Genomic DNA, 20556 nt, shown 5'->3' on the forward strand with positions numbered 1-20556 from the left:
CAGCTTAATCCTCTTCCCTCCGCAACCATAGATTACTGTAACACCTCTCTCTATCTCCTACAGAGGATCTTAAACACACTTGTACAAAGCATGAGCTTGTGCTTACATCAATTGAACTACACGATGTGAAGGGTTACAATCTGTCCTAGATCGAGTTTCTCTCCATTTACAAGGATATGTTGCTTAATTTCCAAGGTTCTTTAGAGAGAATGATCAGTAGTTCTCTAGCTTAACCAATGCCTTTGTTAAAAAAATATGGAGAAATAACACATTAGCAACTAATTAGCAAGGTGGTGATTAGGAACTTAATAGTGAAAGTGGATCACCTGACGCCGAGATATCTTGCTCCTATAATTATATTTACCCAAGTCAATGTCAACATTCAAATACAGGCCATCAGATGATCTCCCAATAATTACCTATGACAAATAAATTATCTTCTGCCATGTAAGTATGTAACTAAGAGGACTTGATACGACATAAAAACATCAAGACAGAAGAAAATGATTTGTCTAACATAGTAACATACCTCGCGTTTTCTGACAAAATGCTTTGAATCACGACAATGCAGGACAACAAATGCCCCATGAAACATAATTGCTCTTCGCAACTGTAACACCCCTGACCCGTTCTAAATATAAGAACAAATTTGAAGCGCTAAGTACTCGTAGTCGGCCAACCAAGGTTTTCAGAACGAATCCAATTACCCTGGTCATCCAACCACGAGCGCCCGACCTCTCGAACACGGCCTAAGGCTTTGCAACCCGTACCGCGAGCGATAGTTGTGTTAAGTCCGGATAAGACTTAATATCAGTTGGAATAATCATTCAGCTTTTGGAAAATTCGAGTCTTTACATATATATAATATACACAAAAATGATTACCAAAACGTTTATATAGCTTTTGGATCCTCTTTGAAAACCATACATAATACGCATAGTAAGAATTTACAAAAGCTGTAAAACCTACATTGATTCTCTTAGGTCATGTTGCTTTTTCGACGAAGATCTTTTGGCTAAGGATTCCTGGAAAAATGAAGTAGAATCATAAGTAATCTAGCATTACTTAGTGAGGCAAATATTTAAGGAAATCCTACCCGTGATACCTATGGAAGTCCTACCCATCTACCCAAGGAAATCCTACTCATCTACCCATTCCCAACAAACAAGCAAAAATTAAATGCAACAAGCAACGAAATGCGATGCATGAAGACTCGAATTTAAGTATGCAGCGAAGATAATAAATATGCATGCTTCTATTCTAACTGGGCCCCTATCAAATACATGATCTCACAAGGCAATGTCTCCCACCCCTAGACACAAAGTCTAAAAAGGATACATATTCCTTCATACTACATCGTCATGTAGCGTCCGGCCGGGCATGACCCGCTCCGAACCTTCGTAAGCCATAACATTACGGAGTTGCACGCAACGCACAACAGAAGGCGGGATCCTCATGATTCGCCTAATACTAGCTGCCAAGACACAAGTAACTAACATGCATGCAAGCGATCGGACAGCATAACTGCAATGCGACTAAACGTCCAGCATCACGGCTATACCATCGCGACACTATAATAAACCACAACACATGCAAAATAACAACAATGCACTATGTTCATGTACTAATGGAACAATGCAAGTAGTACCTAAAATTATGCACACAATAATCACAAGCAAGCAATATCACAAAACAAGAGTATCAAGTCACACAAGCCATCGCGTACCCATCAATCACACAATAATAATCAAGAAGATCCATACCTAAGCACTAGTGAATCCTAAACAGTTCTAACCAAGATGCTAACTGATAAGTATTCCTAACCAGGTACTAATCTCCAGCGAACAATTCTAATCCTAATGCTAAGCACTAAGCAATTCCAGCTTAAGCGCTAATCACTATCTTAATCTTAATCAACTAACTTAATCCTAATTAACTAAGCCTAATCCCAATTAACTTAACCTAATCATAATTACCTATCTTAATCATGATTAACTAACTTAACCATGATTAACTAACCTAACCTTGATTAACTAACCCTAATCATGCTTAACTATCTTAATCCTACTTAACTATCCTAATCTTACTTAACTAGCTTAATCCTAAACTAATCAAGTAATTAAAACTAACTTCACTTAAATAATTAATAAAAATGTTAAACTAACTACTCACGTGCTACTCACACGCGATCGGAAAACTCACCTTGATTTTTCCCGCACTTCGCAGCTCTCCGCACGCTCGTCCTACCACTAACGGTTTTTATGGTGGTTTTCGGGTCTGACGAGAAATGGACGGAGAGGGGGGGTTTATATAGCCTCCCAAGATCAGTTACCCCAAGCAGGACATGGCACAGAGCAGTTCTTGGTGCGACACATGGCGGACACTCTTCGCAGCTCCGGTGGCGACACATGGCGAACGGATAAGGATGATGGTTTTGGGTAAGCATCACAACCTTATGGATAAGGATGGATGCTGATCGGATAAGCACCACCTTTGGGAAGATCCTGGCTGTCCATTCTTTTAGCTAACGCCTTTGTATTACAACCGTCTGTTCGTTAGCGTACCAGTATGGCCGTTTCCGACCCCCGGGTACCGAACTGACGGTGGTACATAAGGTCACCTGTACGCGTACTAGCTTAAGGAAATGATATGTACCGGACCACTCCTTTATTAGTGCAAATTGCCCATGGCAACCCGCATCGACCGGTGGTACCACTGTCCGCGTTACCGATAGCCATCGTGTAATGGCTTGTGCCACCATTGTCCGGGTTACTACTGACAACCCGTGTTAACTAGTACAGCCATCGCCTGGATCACTGATAGTGACCCGCATTATCATGTACCGCAACTTTCCGGATCGCCTAACGCAACCTATGTCCGCTGGTCCTACCATGGCCAACCATTGCGTTAACCCGTACCATCCTTCCTTAGTCCACTTCCCTTGACCCTTCCTAATTCCCTAGACCAGCTAAGGTTTCCTAGATAAGACTATTCCTAAGATCTTACCTATAGGTTCCTCGACCAACTTAGGGACATTGTCGATAGCGTGGCATTCCATACCATTTTTCCCATTTGACGGAGAATCAATCCTGTTATGGCATTTCCTTCTTGGTCCTTAGGTGTGCCCCATCACTCCCTTGTATTGCCCTTTTGAATGTCCGAGCCAAAATTATCCTTAACAGAATAATGGGTGTTAGTTAGCCGACCGTGGCAAGGCTGTTCCGTCCGAGCATTAGTCGCGGTGAGGGGTATTACATTCTCCTCCCCTTAAAAGAATTCGTCCTCGAATTCTGCAATGTTGGCCGTGACTAGAAAGCCCTTAGCGCCATCTTCATGTAGTCTTCGAATGGCTCCTTACAATAGTAATGGTCTTCACCATTATTTTTTTGCACCTTCTTCTTTGGCTTTGTATGCGTCCTTCCTCCTTTGTTTCGTCGTAATGTGCGCCTTGCGTATTGTCTTTCTCCTTTGAGTTGGGTCATCAACTTATTCTTCCTAACCTTCTTTTATTTTCGTCGAATGATTGATATGAATTCTTCATCTTTGCTTCGACTAACGTATCCTATCGCCATGTAACTTCCTGTTACTCTTGGCCTTCATGCGTGATTCTCTACGTCAATATGTATGGTGTGGCTATCGACTCGTCTCTTGGTCATTGAGGTTTGGGGATAATCGTCCTAGCTTCTAGGGTTTTTACCTAACTCTCTCTTTTGCTTTCCGGACTCCCTAAACTTCTATACGCCCTAAGCTAAAAATCCTTGAGATAAACAAACATAAACAATCACACGCAAGCAAATAAAGATAAAGCAATCAAAGGCAAGAGTGAGAATATAAACATAACATGGTTATAACATAAGTTTCAAACATCACGGTTGTATCCATATATACAGACCGCTTATTTAGACCTAGTTACAAACCAACCACACCCAAAAAGATGGTATAAGATAGAGCCGCAAGTCACTAGGGGCCTAACCAAAGTCGCCGCTGTACACGCAAAAATGTGGTTAGTGCCGGTTACCTAACTAAGGTTAAGGATATCTACACAGATCAGGGAACCTAAAACTACACTAGGAGCAGGTGCAACCTGGGTAGCAAGTGGGCGGAGTATGGGAAGATGTTGGGCCCGTACTGTAAGATGGGGGTAGAGCAGGAGTCGGTGCATGAGTTAGGGTGTCAACCCTTAACGCCGGGCAAGTGTTAGAGTAATATCCTCTTACTCCACAAATCAGGCAGACGTTGCACATTGGTGCATACGGGGTATAGAGCTGACAATCAAGTGGGTAATGTCCTAGGCATCCACAAAGAAAGCAGTAGGGTACCTGGGCGCCTGGTGCACTGTCTGTGTCGTCCACCGGGATCACTTCAGCTAGAAGATCCGTCCCAAGTGCTTGTACAGCTGGAGTCTCCATCCATGCCATATCGATCGAGGTAGGGGAAAGGAGTGTGAACTCCGGAACATCCAGGGGTGGTTCAAGAACATCTCCAAAGTCTAAGTCCAGAAGATCATCTCCATCTATCGGGGTTGCGTATGCATAGGAACTAGGAATGATGGATGGTGTCGCGGAGCTATCCGAAGAGATGTCGATGACACTCAAGGGTGCCCCAAATGCCCGCAGAGAATGAAAGGACCCTCAGGAGATACTGATGTACCTCCACCATCACAATCTCCTTCTCCACCGGCTCTGGTTCCCAGCAAATACATTCTTCCAAACTTTCCCGGATTTCCACGACCTTCTTCTCGAGAGTAACTTCCCTAAGTGTTCCGACTGGCTTCTAAAGAGTATCTTTTGCAGAGCTAGATCCACAATCAGCAACCGTCTTCGACGACTCCCCCCTAACAACCTCACGGTAGTAGTACCCTGGGGGCGGTAGACCCATAGTCCTACCCCCTCTTCCCAACCTGCCGCGACCACGGCTACTAGCACGTCCGCGTCCTCTTCTAGGTGGCATACTACAAGAAAATAAAAGATGAGTCTTGCTCTTTTTAAGCATTCCTAGCCTAGGATCTAACAAAAGACCAAATTAATCTCATATGGCCATTCCTATAAATCTAGAATTTAGCAAGTGACCGAATAAATTTCCTAGACAGCTTTTGCGACACATTTACTCGATAAAACGTTAAAAATATGGTTTCCCGTAGCATCGAACCATGCTCTGATACCACGCTTGTAACACCCCTGACCCATTCTAAATATAAGAACAAATCGGGAGCGCTACGTAGGACTCTCGTAGTCGGCCAACCAAAGTTTTCGGAACGAATCCAATTACCCTGGTCATCCAACCGCGAGCGCCCGACCTCTCGAACACGGCCTAAGGCTTTGCAACCCGTACCGCGAGCGAGAGTTGTGTTAAGTTTGGACAAGACTTAATATCAGTTGGAATAACCATTCAGCTTTTGGAAAATTCAAGTCTTTACATATATATAATATACGCGAAAATGATTACCAAAACGTTTATATAGCTTTTGGATCCTCTTTGAAAACCATACATAATACACATAGTCAAAATTTACAAAAGCTGTAAAACCTACATTGATTCGCTTAGGTCACATTGCTTTTTCGACGAAGATCTTTTGGCTAAGGATTCCTAAAAAAATGAAGTAGAATCATAAGTAATCTAGCATTACTTAGTGAGGCCAATATCTAAGGAAATCCTACCCGTGATACCTATGGAAGTCCTACCCATCTACCCAAGGAAATCCTACTCATCTACCCATTCCCAACAAACAAGCAAAAATTAAATGCAACAAACAACGAAATGCAAAGCATGAAGACTCGAATTTAAGTATGCAGCGGAGATAATAAATATGCATGCTATAGGTTCCTCGACCAACTTAGGGACATTGTCGATAGCCTAGCCTTCCATACCATTTTCCCATTTGACGGAGAATCAATCCTGTTATGGCATTTCCTTCTTGGTCCTTAGGTGTGCCTCATCACTCCCTTGTATTGCCCTGTTGAATGTCCGAGCCAAAATTATCCTTCCTTAACGGAATAATGGGTTTTAGTTAGCCGGCTGTGGCAAGACTGTTCCGTCCGAGCATTAGTCGCGGTGAGGGGTATTACATTCTCCTCCCCTTAAAAGAATTCGTCCTCGAATTCTGCAATGTTGGCCGCGACTAGAAAGCCCTTAGCGCCATCTTCATGTAGTCTTCGAATGACTCCTTAAAATAATCATGGTCTTCACCATTATTTTTTTGCACTTTTTTCTTTGGCTTTGTATGCGTCCTTCCTCCTTTGTTTCGTCGTAACGTGCGCCTTGCGTATTGTCTTTCTCCTTTGAGTTGGGTCATCAACTTATTCTTCCTAACCTTCTTTTATTTTCGTCTAATGATTGATATGACTTCTTCATCTTTGCTTCGAGTAAGGTATCCTATCACCATGTAACTTCCTGTTACTCTTGGCCTTCATGCGTGATTCTCTACGTCAATATGTATGGTGTGGCTATCGACTCGTCTCTTGGTCATTGAGGTTTGGGGATAATCGTCCTAGCGTCTAGGGTTTTTACCTAACTCTCTCTTTTGCTTTCCGGACTCCCTAAACTTCTATACGCACTAAGCTAAAACTCCTTGAGATAAACAAACATAAACAATCACACGCAAGCAAATAAAGATAAAGCAATCAAAAGCAAGAGTGAGAATATAAACATAACATGGTTATAACATAAGTTTCAAACATCACGGTTGTATCCATATATACAGACCGCTTATTCAAACCTAGTTACAAACCAACCACACCCAAAAAGATGGTATAAGATAGAGCCGCAAGTCACTAGGGGCTTAACCAAATTCGCCGCTGTACACGCAAAAATGTGGTTAGTGTCGGTTACTTAACTAAGGTTTAGGATATCTACACAGATCAGGAGAACCTAAAACTACACTGGGAGCAGGTGCAACCTGGGTAGCAAGTGGGCGGAGTATGAGAAGATGCTGGGCCCGTACCGTGAGATGGGGGTGGAGCAGGAGTCGGTACATGAGTTGGGGTGTCAACCCTTAACGTCGGGCAAGTGCTGGAGTAATGTCCTCTTACTCCACAAATTAGGCAGACGTTGCACACTGGTGCATACGGGGTATAGAGCTGCCAATCAAGTGGGTAATGTCCTAGGCATCCACAAAGAAAGCAGTAGGGTACCTGGGCGCCTGGTGCACTGTCTGTGTCGTCCACCGGGATCACTTCGGCTAGAAGATCCGTCCCATGTGCATGTACAGCTGGAGTCTCCATCCATGCCATATCGATCGAGGTAGGGGAAGGGAGTGTGAACTCTGGAACATCCAGGGGTGGTTCAAGAACATCTCCAAAGTCTAAGTCCAGAAGATCATCTCCATCTATCGGGGGTGCGTATGCATAGGAACTAGGAATGATGGATGGTGTGGCGGAGCTATCCGAAGAGATGTCGATGACACTCGAGGGTGCCCCAAATGCCCGCAGAGAATGAAAGGACCCTGAGGAGATACTGATGTAATCCTCCACCATCACAATCTCCTTCTCCTCCGGCTCTGGTTCCCAGCAAATACATTCTTCCGAACTTTCCGGGATTTCCACGACCTTCTTCTTGGGATTAACTTCCCTAAGTGTTCCGACTGGCTTCTGAAGAGTATCTTTTGCAGAGCTAGATCCACAATCAGCAACAGTCTTCGACGACTCCCCCCTAACAACCTCACGGTAGTAGTACCCTGGGGGCGGTAGACCCGTAGTCCTATCCCCTCTTCCCAACCTGCCACGTCCACGGCTACTAGCACGTCCGCGTCCTCTTCTAGGTGGCATACTACAAGAAAATAAAAGATGAGTCTTGCTCTTTTTAAGCATTCCTAGCCTAGGATCTAACAAAGGACCAAATCAATCTCCTATGGCCATTCCTATAAATCTAGAATTTAGCAAGTGACCGAATAAATTTCCTAGACAGCTTTTGCGACACATTTACTCGATAAAACGTTAAAAATATGGTTTCACGTAGCATCGTTTAACCATGCTCTGATACCACGTTTGTAATACCCCCGACCCGTTCTAAATATAAGAACAAATCGGGAGTGCTACTTAGGACTCTCGTAGTCGGCCAACCAAGGTTTTCGTAACGAATCCAATTATCCTGGTCATCCAACCGTGAACGCCCGACCTCTCGAACACGGCCTAAGGCTTTGCAACCCGTACCTCGAGCGAGAATTGTGTTAAGTCCGGACAAGACTTAATATCATGTCGAATAACCATTCAGCTTTTGGAAAATTCAAGTCTTTACATATATATAATATACGCGAAAATGATTACCAAAACGTTTATATAACTTTCGGATCCTCTTTGAAAACCATACATAATACACATAGTAAGAATTTGCAAAAGCTGTAAAACCTACATTGATTCTCTTAGGTCACATTGCTTTTTCGACGAAGATCTTTTGGCTAAGGATTCCTAGAAAAATGAAGTAGAATCATAATTAATCTAGCATTACTTAGTGAGGCCGATATCTAAGGAAATCCTACCCATGATACCTATGGAAGTTCTACCCATCTACCCAAGAAAATCCTACTCATCTACCCATTCCCAACAAACAAGCAAAAATTCAATGCAACAAGCAACGAAATGCAATGCATGAAGACGCGAATTTAAGTATGTAGCGGAGATAATAAATATGCATGCTTCTATTCTAACTTGGCCCCTATCAAATACATGATCTCCCAAGGCAATGCCTCCCACCCCTAGACACAAATTCTAAAAAGGATACACATTCCTTCATACTATATCGTCATGTAGCGTCCGGCCAGACATGATCCGCTCCGAAACTTCGTAAGCCATAACGTTACGAAGTTGCACGCAACGCACAGCAGATGACGGGATCCTCATGATCGCCTAATACTAGCTACCTAGACACAAGTAACTAACATGCATGCAAGCGATCAGACAGCATAACACAAATCGCGACACTATTATAAACCACAACACATGCAAAATAACAACAATGCACTATGTTCATGTACTAATGGAACAATGCAAGTAGTACCTAAAATGATGCACACAAGAATCACAAGCAAGCAATATCACAAAACAAGAGTATCAAGTCACACAAGCCATCGCGTACCCATCAATCAAACAATAATAATCAAGAAGATCCATACCTAATCACTAGTGACTCCTAAACAGTTCTAACCAAGATGCTAACTGATAAGTATTCCTAAACAGGTATTAATCTCCAGCGAACAATTCTAATCCTAATGCTAAGCACTAAGCAATTCCAGCTTAAGCGCTAATCACTATCTTAATCTTAATCAACTAACTTAATCCTAATTAACGAAGCCTAATCCCAATTAACTTAACCTAATCATAATTACCTATCTTAATCATGATTAACTAACTTAACCATGATTAACTAACCTAACCTTGATTAACTAACCCTAATCTTGCTTAACTGTCTTAATCCTACTTAACTACCCTAATCTTACTTAACTAGCTTAATCCTAAACGAATCAAGTAATTAAGACTAACCTCACTTAAATAATTAATAAACATGTTAAACTAACCTACTCACGTGCTACTCACACGCGATCGAAAAACTCACCTTGATTTTTCCCGCGCTTCGCAGCTCTCCGCACGCTCGTCCTAACACTAACGGTTTTTATGGTGGTTTTCGGGTCTGAGGAGAAATGGACGGGGAGGGGGGTTTATATAGCCTCCCAAGGTCGGTTACCCCAAGCAGGACGTGGCACAGAGCAGTTCTTGGTGCGACACATGGCGGACACTCTTCGCAGCTCCGGTGGCGACACATGGCGAACGGATAAGGATGACGGTTTTGGGTAAGCATCACAACCTTATGGATAAGGATGGATGCTGATCGGATAAGCACCACCTTTGGGAAGATCCTGGCCGTCCATTCTTTTAGCTAACGCCTTTGTATTACAACCGTCTGTTCGTTAGCGTGCCAGTATGGCCGTTTCCGACCCCCGGGTACCGAACTGACGGTGGTACATAAGGTCACCTGTACGCGTACTAGCTTAAGGAAATGATATGTACCGGACCACTCCTTTATTAGTGCAAATTGCCCATGGCAACCCGCATCGACCGGTGGTACCACTGTCCGCGTTACCGATAGCCATCGTGTACTGGCTTGTGCCACCATTGTCCGGGTTACTACTGACAACTGATAGTGACCCGCATTATCATGTACCGCAACTGTCCGGATCGCCTAACGCAACCTATGTCCGCTGGTCCTACCATGGCCAACCATTGCCTTAACCCGTACCATCCTGCCTTAGTCCACTTCCCTTGACCCTTCCTAATTCCCTAGACCAGCTAAGGTTTCCTAGATAAGACTATTCCTAAGATCTTACCTATAGGTTCCTTGACCAACTTAGGGACATTGTCGATAGTCTGGCCTTCCATACCATTTTTCCCATTTGACGGAGAATCAATCTTGTTATGGCATTTCCTTCTTGGTCCTTAGGTGTGCCTCATCACTCCCTTGTATTGCCCTTTTAAATGTCTGAGCCAAAATTATCCTTCCTTAACGGAATAATGGGTTTTAGTTAGCCGGCTGTGGCAAGGCTGTTCCGTCCGAGCATTAGTCGCGGTGAGGGGTATTACAGCAACGAATTTCTTGTGTACTGTTCCAATCCAATTAATGCATGTCTTGGGTGCTTAGATATGTTCCATTCTAGGTATTATGAAGCGAACCATAATTGAGATAACTATAGTTTGAGGGAGACATGCATAACTGTATTTTTTTTACAATCCTTTTGGATGCAACAGTGTGAACTAGTTACATGATTGATTGAACATCAAAAGCCATATGTTTTACCTTCCCTGTTGAAGCATGACTCTAAATCATCTGGGACTAGATTCAGTTTGAGAATCTGGAGATATTTTCATGTGATGTCAGAGATCAGAAAACACATTGAAGGATAATTTGTGACACGCTTGTGTAAAGAGTAATCAGGGGTTTACCATTGCATCAATGTCAATCTCATCTTCCACCATATCCACTTCTTCCTGATATAGAGTTGATGGGGGTTTGAGCAAGTTCTGCGTCCTTGTCCTCAAAGCTATTAACATTTACATCTAACTGTTCAACCAAAGATCTATAGGCACCTGAGCTATCTTCCATTAGAGGCAAGTTTCTGACTACAGCTATAGAGCCACAAACTGACCATGGCCTACAAGGTCTTTCAAGAGTTTTTGTTAAAGGTATTGGAGAGATTTCAAGACCAATATTATCATCATGACCGTTGTACTCACACTCGATCTGATGAAGTGAACATGTTTCTAGCAAATTGTTTTCCCAACCATTAGGAGGAACAATGCAGAGCGGTACTGGTTCATACGGTATAAGCTCATCATCATCAATGCACATTATCTCCATAGACCCCTGCATGTTGATGACATCTCCACTACTAAATTCATTCGCATATGAACGATCAGCATCATTCCCCAAGATATCAGAATTGCATAGTTCTTCTTCTTCTTTCCATTCATAATGGAAGAGAGAGATCTCATTGCTATGACTAGAACTTGCACTATTCTCATCAGGAGATAACAACAAGATAGAATTCAAAGTTTCTGGAGAACACTGAATTACTAACCAGAGTTCCCTCATCCTCATCAGACCATACAGATAGAAATTTTCATCAGGTAAACACATCATTGTCTTCTAGAACATGTTCTGATATAACATCAAATTCTGAAGATTCAGATAGGTCTGTGTCACTGCCAGAGAAGCAGTCGTCTAAAATCGAACCCTCATCTAGAGGGATCATAAGGATTATCCCCAAGATTTTCAAACCAGAAGTCACTTTCACCATCAACACCTATCTGTGCATCATTATCTAACTCCAGATACATATCATCACCATCATTATCCACAGACTTTGTGCTTACAAGTTCTCTTTCTCATGACACAAAAGAGATTTTCAACTTTTCTTTTGGGATTAGAACTCTCTGCTGTATCATCTTCACCAGGAATAATTTTGACAGAACCATGCTGTCATTGTAACACACAAAGACTAAAAAAATCAGAGAAAAGGGTTTGTGCAGATAAGAGAAAATAAGCTTGTTCAACCACGGAGTTGTTAATCTACTGAAGAGGATCAATCATTTTAGGGTTTAGTGTAGCAGATTTTTTTTGGGGTGATAACATCAAATACGCAACATAGAGAAGGAAATGTATTAGATGAAAAGAGGGAGAGAGAGAGAGACGCACGAGGAGGTTCTTATTGACGAAGAAATGCTAAGATTCTCGAAGACCTTCCATTGTTGAACTGTAAGAGTTTGATTTATGCTTTCTTCTTAATCGAAGGGAAGAGCTGAGACTGTTTGTATCAGTATTGAGTGGAGTTGGGTTGATGGATGGGTTGGTACAATTTTAACATTCCAATCCCGATTTAGTTAAACCAAAAGAAATCATCCAAGTTTAACCAAATCGAAAATAACATAATGGATAACTTTTTTTTTATACCATTGAAACTCTAAATTGGTATGGGTAACCAGAAGTTAATACTATAAAATCTCTATATTGGTAATTAAGGAAACATAAGTATATTTAAATTGGTAATCTCCAAACCGAATATTTTCAGTTGTATATGAAAGTCGAAGCTATAATAAGCTTCTGATATTATGCACATAAAATTTTAAACGACCAATAACGATTAACATTTTTCCAAATTACAGTAATTTTTTTTGTAAAAAAACAAAAACAAGATATATAGAAATATAATTAATGTAACATTTTAAAGATAATATACAATTAAACGACCAATCGCATAACTCCATATATATTTATTGATTGTATAATATCTTTATCATTTTTTTGGTAGAATTTGTAACTTATAATTAGAATTAGCATCAGTCATAATCTCCACTTTGATGACAACTCCATCAACTCCATCCTTTTGCTCCCTGACCCTGGAGATATTTACAAACTGTATACTCTCACGAGGAGAGAAAAAAAACTGTATACGCTTCAAAAGTGTTTCCATGATTTTGTGGATCATACATTGGCTTTACAAGGCTGTAACACTATAAAGAAGTTCTCACTTGACCTTAGTCGAACATATAACGATAGTGACGTTGACCGCTGGATATGTTGTGCCCTGGAACACGGTGTCTCCGAGCTTCATCTACGCATAGAAGGTGTATCGTGGTGGAAGTTTTCTATCTCATCCAAAATCTTCACCAGCACAACACTGGTTAAACTATCATTGATATCCACATTTTACACCACCGTTTACAAACCACACTGCCCAAGACTTCCTTCGGATACATCTCTCCCATCACTAAAGGTTCTCCTCCTTTACAAAACCTCTTTCAAGGATGATCAATTATCTGATGTACTTCTCAATGCTTGCCCTGTACTTGAGGACTTAACCATAGGATATTACGAGTATTATCCGGGTATTTCATACGTCATATCCAGCAAAAGCATTAAGAGGCTCTCAGTTACCTATAGCTGTGCTCATAAACACAAAGGTTTTTCTAGGATTATTTCATTTGACACACCTAATGTTGTCGATTTCTACTACTCTGATTTTCTTGGGAGTGAATCTCGAAATTTTCACTTGGGTTCACTTGCCAAAGCTACATTAGACCTTCGTTTCATAAAAGATGACGAGCAAGCGAATGTGACGTATCTCATCAATGACCCTACACTTGATACGCTATGTCAAGACCCTACACTTGACTTCTTCCACTGTCGAGGTCAGTACTTGTGTGTATCGTCTCATCATCTTTTTTTTTTTTTTTGGTTAGAAACAGGAAAACATTATTTGTGTGTGTTTCAGATGATTTTGGTATGCTGCAAAGGTGGATTACCGGTGTTCAACAACCTCGTTGAGTTAGGGTTTTCAAGTAAAGAAGAAGGTTGGAAAGTGTATCTGCCTCTTCTGCTAGAGGGTTCTCTGTTGAGAATTGAGTTCTTGATTAAATCTTCAACAAAGAGAAAGAAGAAATCAATGAGTCGAAAAACAAAGAAAAAGAAGCAAAGCTCCGTGAAGAAGGAAACGTTGTCGGAGAAGAGACGACGTGAAGAGAGGAGTCAAGGGAGGAGAAGAAAGTCAACAAACCATTTGGGTTTGTGTTTTGTGAATTGGGCCATCGTTGATGAGAAGGCCCATATGAATAAGTGTTTAGTTAAGGTCCAACAAGAAGAGTTGTGATAACTAAAGTAAACCTAGTCATAGTTAGAGTATAAGTGAGTTGTTAAGGGTGTTGAATGTGTAAGAGTGAATCAAGGAACTAGAGTTCCAATGAGTAAGTAGAGTAGCTACTAGTGTGGCTTGTGTAAGAGAGTAGAAGTATGGCTAAGGTATGGGCACAAGTGTGTGTGTGGCAAGTAGAGAGAAACTACTATATGTATGTGTGCTTGAGTTGTAAGGAAGATATCTTTGAGATCCGAAAATAAAATGTAGACAATTAATGTGTGTTCTCTCTTCTCTCTTACAAATCGTTTGTCATATGAAAAGAAACAAAGAAAGAACAAGAGAGTAAAGAGAGAATCTTTATGCTTCTGTTAGAGTAAGAGAAACAGAGCATACAAGTGAGTGTAAGGGAGATGGTGAACCTCTTAAGAAAGACTAAGAGGAAGATCCTGAAATGTCAACATTCTCCAAACCTTAAAACTCTGGTTCTCTCGGTATGAAGCATAAACATTGAACAAATCTTACTTTCTATCTATGAATGTGACACATGACACTAAAAGTAGTCTCACTTCTTTATGCTTCAGGGTCTGAATTGGTTCTCATGTAAACGGCATCGGTTTATTCAAATTCCCCCGAATAACCAAATAAATATGTTGGTTATCAAGAAGTATCAAGGATATGCAAGCGAGCTGAAACACATTAGCCATTTCTTACGGAAAATGGAGTGTCTTGAAGTGGTAAAAGTTTACGTTGCAGCTAGAATGGATGACCTCAAAAAGATGCAACTCACAGAGGATCTGTTGAAGCTTCCGGCATCTTCATCCAAACTCAAGATACAAGTCATATGATGATCATCCATAAGACCACAAGTTATTATGTCTAAAATAATTATAGTACGTAGTATGTGCCGAGAACGAAAGGGGCCGATACAATTCATCACATATATCTTTCATAGAGTTGAGTGAAGTTATAGATAGTCTTTCTTTTCTTTATAGAGTTTGGTCACAATGTATGAAATGTAAATTGAAGTTTTCACTTGGGGAACTCTATACATTATTTATTCTTCAAGCCATTAACGCTTACAGTTTTGGGTTTCCCTGGGAATGAACCCACCATAATCCACTCTCAAAGACACAGCTCGTTTATTACCTTTGATATGGCTGACATAAGTTAGACCACTTCAATGTTATGAACCCACCACAACCATAAAACCTCCACCGGTTTTAAGCGGCTTTCCAAGAAGACAATGGTGGTGTCTTCGGGTGTGAGTTTCACTGATAAAGCTCCAATGTTCTGGTTGAGGTTTTCGATCTTAGTGGTTCTCGGGATGGGACAAACATCATCTCCCTGGTGGTGAACCCATGCGAGGGCTAGTTGTGCAGGAGTGCATCCTTTCTTTTCCGAGATTGCACAAACCTTCTCATAAACAATCTTGTTGTTATCTAAGTTTTCCTCTTGAAATCTTGGTAGAGCCTGCAATAATTTGGTTTATTATACAAAGTCCTTTGATTAACCAACAGCTGAGCTAAGGCTCATCAACAAAACAAGTCATACAAATTCTATATACTTGCCTTTCTAAAGTCATCCTTGTCTAGTTTCTCAACAAGTTTGGGTCCATATGCAAAGAAACCTCGTCCTAGAGGACTGTAAGCAACAATCCCTATCCCAAGTTCCCTGAAGAAGGAAAGAGAATATGAAGTTACATGATTGGTGGATAGAGCATTATGAAATTGAAGATGAAATCTAAATACCTGCAGGTCGGAATGATTTCTTCTTCCACAGCTCTCGTCCACAAGGACCATTCTAACTGCACCGCTGTAATTGGGTGAACAGCATGTGCTCTTCTGATAGTTGAGGCACAGGCTTCAAACAGACCAACGTACTTTATCTTACCCTCTTCAACCAGCTTATATAGTTCTCCCATCTTGGCATTCACAAACAAAAAAAAAATGATTTAAGTTCAGCAAAAGATGCCAGCTTTCTATAAAGGTCAGGAATTAGAACCAGAACCGACCCTAACAGAGTCTACGCAAAAGAAAAATCCTAAGAGCAGATGATAAAACACTTTAATAAGTGGCTAAATCTGCACAAGCTGGCTTTAATTTAGGAGAGTAGTTATAGGTGAAAATAGATGAGAAAGCCTCTCAAAATCGTTCAGTTAAATTAGATCATATCACCAATCATTGTTCTTCGTGAATAAGCTAAGCAACTTCAAACAGAGTAACCTAAGCAGAGAACATCATCTCCAATCTATTATTGTCTTCGACCCTATTAGTCCAATATACAAAGCCAAGATATGTAAAGCTCACTGAGATTTCTCTTGAAAGTAGTGAACTATATAACTTCAAATTTCATTTGAAATTTTCAAAACCAGTAAGTAGGGCTTACAGTGATTTCGATTGGAACACGAGTATCAATCCGAAGCTGATAATAAAGAGATCAATGCATGCAACATCAAGCCGCTTCAATCTAGCCTCACACGCAGCCCTAACATAGGCAGGATCTCCTCTCACTTGTCTCTTTCCCTCTGCATAGCTGATTCCAAATTTGGTCACTTTTTCCCTCATCCCATCCTTGAGAGCCTGACTAAAAAAAATCCAAACTTTCTCAACGAATCAAAAGGCCAATTCCCATCTCTAAATCGTTCTAAACTCAAATCAAAGATCGAACCTTGATGATAGCTGAAAGTCAAATATCAAATCGAAGATCGAGGAAGGGAATGATAAAAATCGAACCTTGCTGAAAGTGACGCCGGAGTGAATAGCATGGTGGATGAGAGCGATGGCCTCAGTTTCCAGCTTCGGAACACCGTAGAAAGAAGAGAGGCCCATACTGTAAAGAGCGATGGGCCTCAGTTTCCCACTCCCGCTCCGTATGCATTTCCACGACTGTTTCCTCAGGGTAAGAATCTAATATGTATAGCAATTTTGATATAGGTCAACATTTTCAAAACACTCCATGTCAATTATATATATTTTTAACTACTTTATTTCAATACGATATCTAATATGTGCATATGTTGAGAGGCGGTTTAATAAATATGTACGTGACTCATAGTGGCTTAAACTTTTATAGCTTTTAGTTTTAAGTTCTTAAATTATTTATATGTTTGTCAATCAAATTTGAGATTATCAAAATATAATAAATTACAAACAAAAAAATATTATCATTCAAATATGAGATTCAATATAACTATATTGCATACTTGTATATAAAATGCATATTTAAGAAAAAACTTATAAAACTACGCAAATTTCAGATCATTTTGTCTGATTAATCTTATTTCAATATTTTTATTTGCAGGGTTGTGACGCTTCCCTCCTCATTCACTCAGCCAATTATGTTAAGATATGGCAAGATATGATATCTTGACATATCAATCATATCTCCTATATCAATCATATATTCTTGTATTTACTCTTCATAGCATATACGTATATTCTTTTAGGTCTAATGTGTTGTATTTAAACTATAGACAGCCGCTTTGGTAAAATAACATGAGAATACTTTTAATATTTCCTAAAGTTCTTGACATGATAGCAGAGCAATAACCATATACAAAAAGGTTTTGTTCGATCTCTATATATTTGTTGTTCCTCTTTCTTATCCTAGTTTTGTCTTTCTTTCGTTCTTCACAAAACCTTCTTACACAAATGAGTTCTAAAGAGGAATCTTCTGACACAAAATCATCACAACAACGGATTGAGATTACACGACGTACGATCTCTCCTTATGATATGTCTGCAAGTGACAATCCAGGTTGTGTGATTTCGAAACCTCTGTTAGTAGGATCTAACTACGATGAATGGTCTACTAACCTTCGTGGAGCTCTTAAAGCTAGAAAGAAATTTGGCTTTATTGATGGATCTCTTCCTCAACCCAACGAAGGACATGCAGATCTTGAAGACTGGTGGACAAACAATGCTTTGCTTGTGTCATGGATCAAGTTGACAATTGATCCTGATCTATGCTCTAATATCACACACTGTGATGTTGCAAAAGACTTGTGGGATTATATTCAACGTCGTTTTGCGCTGAAGAATAGACAGCGTGTACAAAGGCTGAAGACGGAACTCGCAAACTGTCGTCAGCATGGACTTGCCATTGAAGCTTACTTTGGCAAACTTACAAAGCTCTGGGAATCTCTTGGTGATTATCAAAAAGGGAAGACCATTAAAGAAATTGAAAAGGAATGTGAAGAAGATAAACTGCATCAGTTTATGATGGGAATTGATGAAGCTGCCTTTGGGTCAGTAAAATCAAGTCTCTTGTCTCGCATTCCTCTTCCTACAATTGATGAAGCTTATAATGTGTTAACTCAAGATGAACAATCGAAAGCTAACGCACGATTGCAAGAAGAGCGTGCCACAGAAGTTGGTTTTGCTGTCCGCACTGCTTCTAAGGCCTCGAGGTGGAGGAGAGCTTCGAGGTGGGACTGATCATCGATCAGCGACATGTACAAGTTGTGGTCGTACTGGTCATCTTGCAGAGAGCTGTTTTCGCACCCTTGGTTATCCAACTTGGTGGGGAAGCAGACCACGACCGACTCCTGTCAATGGCGTGCAACGCACGTTGCCCTCTGTTTCATCTCTTGGTCGTACCAGCACTGGTTCCTCTGTTCCTCATCTTGCTGCTCATACAACAACAACTTCTGCAAACTCTGTGATCACTAACAACGATCGAGTTCGGATCATTGGAATTGATAATGTCGACTCGGAGACACTCAAAGCCATGATCAATGAGCGTAATTCTAAAGGTACGTTTCACTATAATTTCTGGATCATTGATACAGGTGCATCCAACCATATGACTGGTTCTGCAAAATTTCTTATTGAATCTTCTGCTATGCCTCCAGTTTTGATTAAATTACCTGATGGACGGTTTACTACATCCACAACTAAAGGAACAGTTAGATTGAGTTCTCTTCTTAGTCTCAGTAATGTGTTCTTTGTTGCTGGTCTAGATTGTCATCTCATCTCAGTTTCTCAGTTGAGTCGTGAAAGAGCTTGCATGCTTCAAATCACTGACAAACTGTGCATTCTTTAGGATCGCATCACGAGAACCCTGATTGGAGCGGGTGAACAGCAGAATGGACTATACTTATTTAGGAGAATGGAGACTACAACGGCTATACAAGCTTCGGCTCAGACTTCTGCTGATGTGTGGCATCGCCACTTAGGACATCCTTCTTCTAAAGTTGTTGAGCTTTTATCTATTCCTGGTTTTTCAAGTAATGGTGTTTTAGATGATAAAGCTTGCGATATTTGTATCCGCGCAAAGCAGACAAGAGATTCTTTTCCAATACGTTTGAATAAAACAACGGATGTTTTTCAACTTGTTCACGTTGATTTATGGGGACCATATCGTTCTACTGCTATTTGTGGCTCTCGCTATTTCCTCACTATTTTGGATGATAATTCACGTACTGTTTGGATTTATCTCTTGCCAAACAAACAAATTGCTCCGTCAACTCTCAAGAACTTCATTGCATTAGTCGAACGACAATTTGAGAAAAAGGTCAAGTCTATTAGAAGTGGCAACGGGTCTGAGTTCTTATGTCTCACAGAGTATTTTCGAGAAAATGGGATATTTCATCAAACCTCTTGCGTTGGCACTCCTCAACAGAACGGTAGGGTTGAACGGAAGCATCGTCACATTTTAAATGTGGCTCGAGCTCTGCGTTTTCAAGCTTCGTTACCAGAAGAATTTTGGGGTGAGTGTGCTCTTTCTGCTTGTTATCTCATCAATCGCACTCCCTCCTCTGTTCTAAATGGCAAAACACCATTTGAACTTCTCTATCATCGACCACCTCCTCTTACGCACTTGCGTGTATTTGGTTACCTCTGCTACGTGCATAACCAAAAACATGGTGGAGATAAATTTGCTAGTCGAAGCACCAAGTTAGTTTTTATGGGATATCCATTTGGCAAAAAGGGTTGGAGAGTTTACAATCTCGAAACCAAAACCATCTATGTTTCATGTGATGTGATTTTTTGTGAGGATCAATTCCCGTTTTCTACAACGCCATCAAACTCACCGGACGTGCTAGTTGAAGATTCACCATTATCATCTGTTGTTTCTGATCTGCTTCCTCTGCCTCACCCTGCTACTGACACGGTTCCTCTCCCTGCGTTTGTTCCTCCGCTCACCACGGATTCTGACTCTCCTACTGCTACGGATACAGAATCAAATGATGCACATGGTTCCACTCCAGAAGTTATTCAGCCTTCGCCTACTGCTCTGTCTCCATCCACACATGCGTCACCTGCAGACCAAAATGTTCTTAATGATGCTCATTCGCCGGTTGTTGCAGACCAATCTGCTGTAGAACCTGAACGTCTTGGTGTTGGTTATCGCATTCGTCTTCCTCCGGCTAGGCTTGCTGATTACTACACCAACAGTATTATTGGTCTCCCTACGGACAACGATGACTCTCCATATGC

At 41.0% G+C, this 20556-nt stretch overlaps 1 protein-coding gene and 3 pseudogenes across 2 annotated transcripts; 2 read left to right on the forward strand and 2 right to left on the reverse strand.

Annotated features, from left to right (window-relative positions):
* Positions 1-4: 4 nt before the first annotated feature.
* On the reverse strand, positions 5-12231 carry LOC147939645 (uncharacterized; annotated as a pseudogene).
* Positions 12232-12322: 91 nt separating this feature from the next.
* LOC104709197 (putative F-box protein At3g44060) lies at positions 12323-14961 on the forward strand (annotated as a pseudogene).
* An 84-nt stretch (positions 14962-15045) lies between these two features.
* LOC104706080 (putative aldo-keto reductase 4) lies at positions 15046-17024 on the reverse strand (annotated as a pseudogene). Its single transcript, XR_015564732.1, has 5 exons — positions 16784-17024; positions 16502-16699; positions 15865-16037; positions 15685-15787; positions 15046-15586 (listed from the first exon to the last, which is right to left on the reverse strand). The product of XR_015564732.1 is annotated as a putative aldo-keto reductase 4 (transcript).
* Positions 17025-17766: 742 nt separating this feature from the next.
* LOC147939646 (uncharacterized) lies at positions 17767-19159 on the forward strand. The gene is made up of 2 exons (XM_087460966.1): positions 17767-18490; positions 18603-19159. The coding sequence occupies exons 1-2, from the start codon at positions 17767-17769 to the stop codon at positions 19157-19159; spliced, it is 1281 nt and encodes a 426-aa protein (XP_087317092.1).
* The last annotated feature ends 1397 nt before the right edge of the window (positions 19160-20556 follow it).

Source organism: Camelina sativa, chromosome 8 (genome assembly GCF_030686135.1).
Source record: "Camelina sativa cultivar CO46 ecotype springtype chromosome 8, ASM3068613v1".
Lineage (NCBI taxonomy): Eukaryota > Viridiplantae > Streptophyta > Magnoliopsida > Brassicales > Brassicaceae > Camelina > Camelina sativa.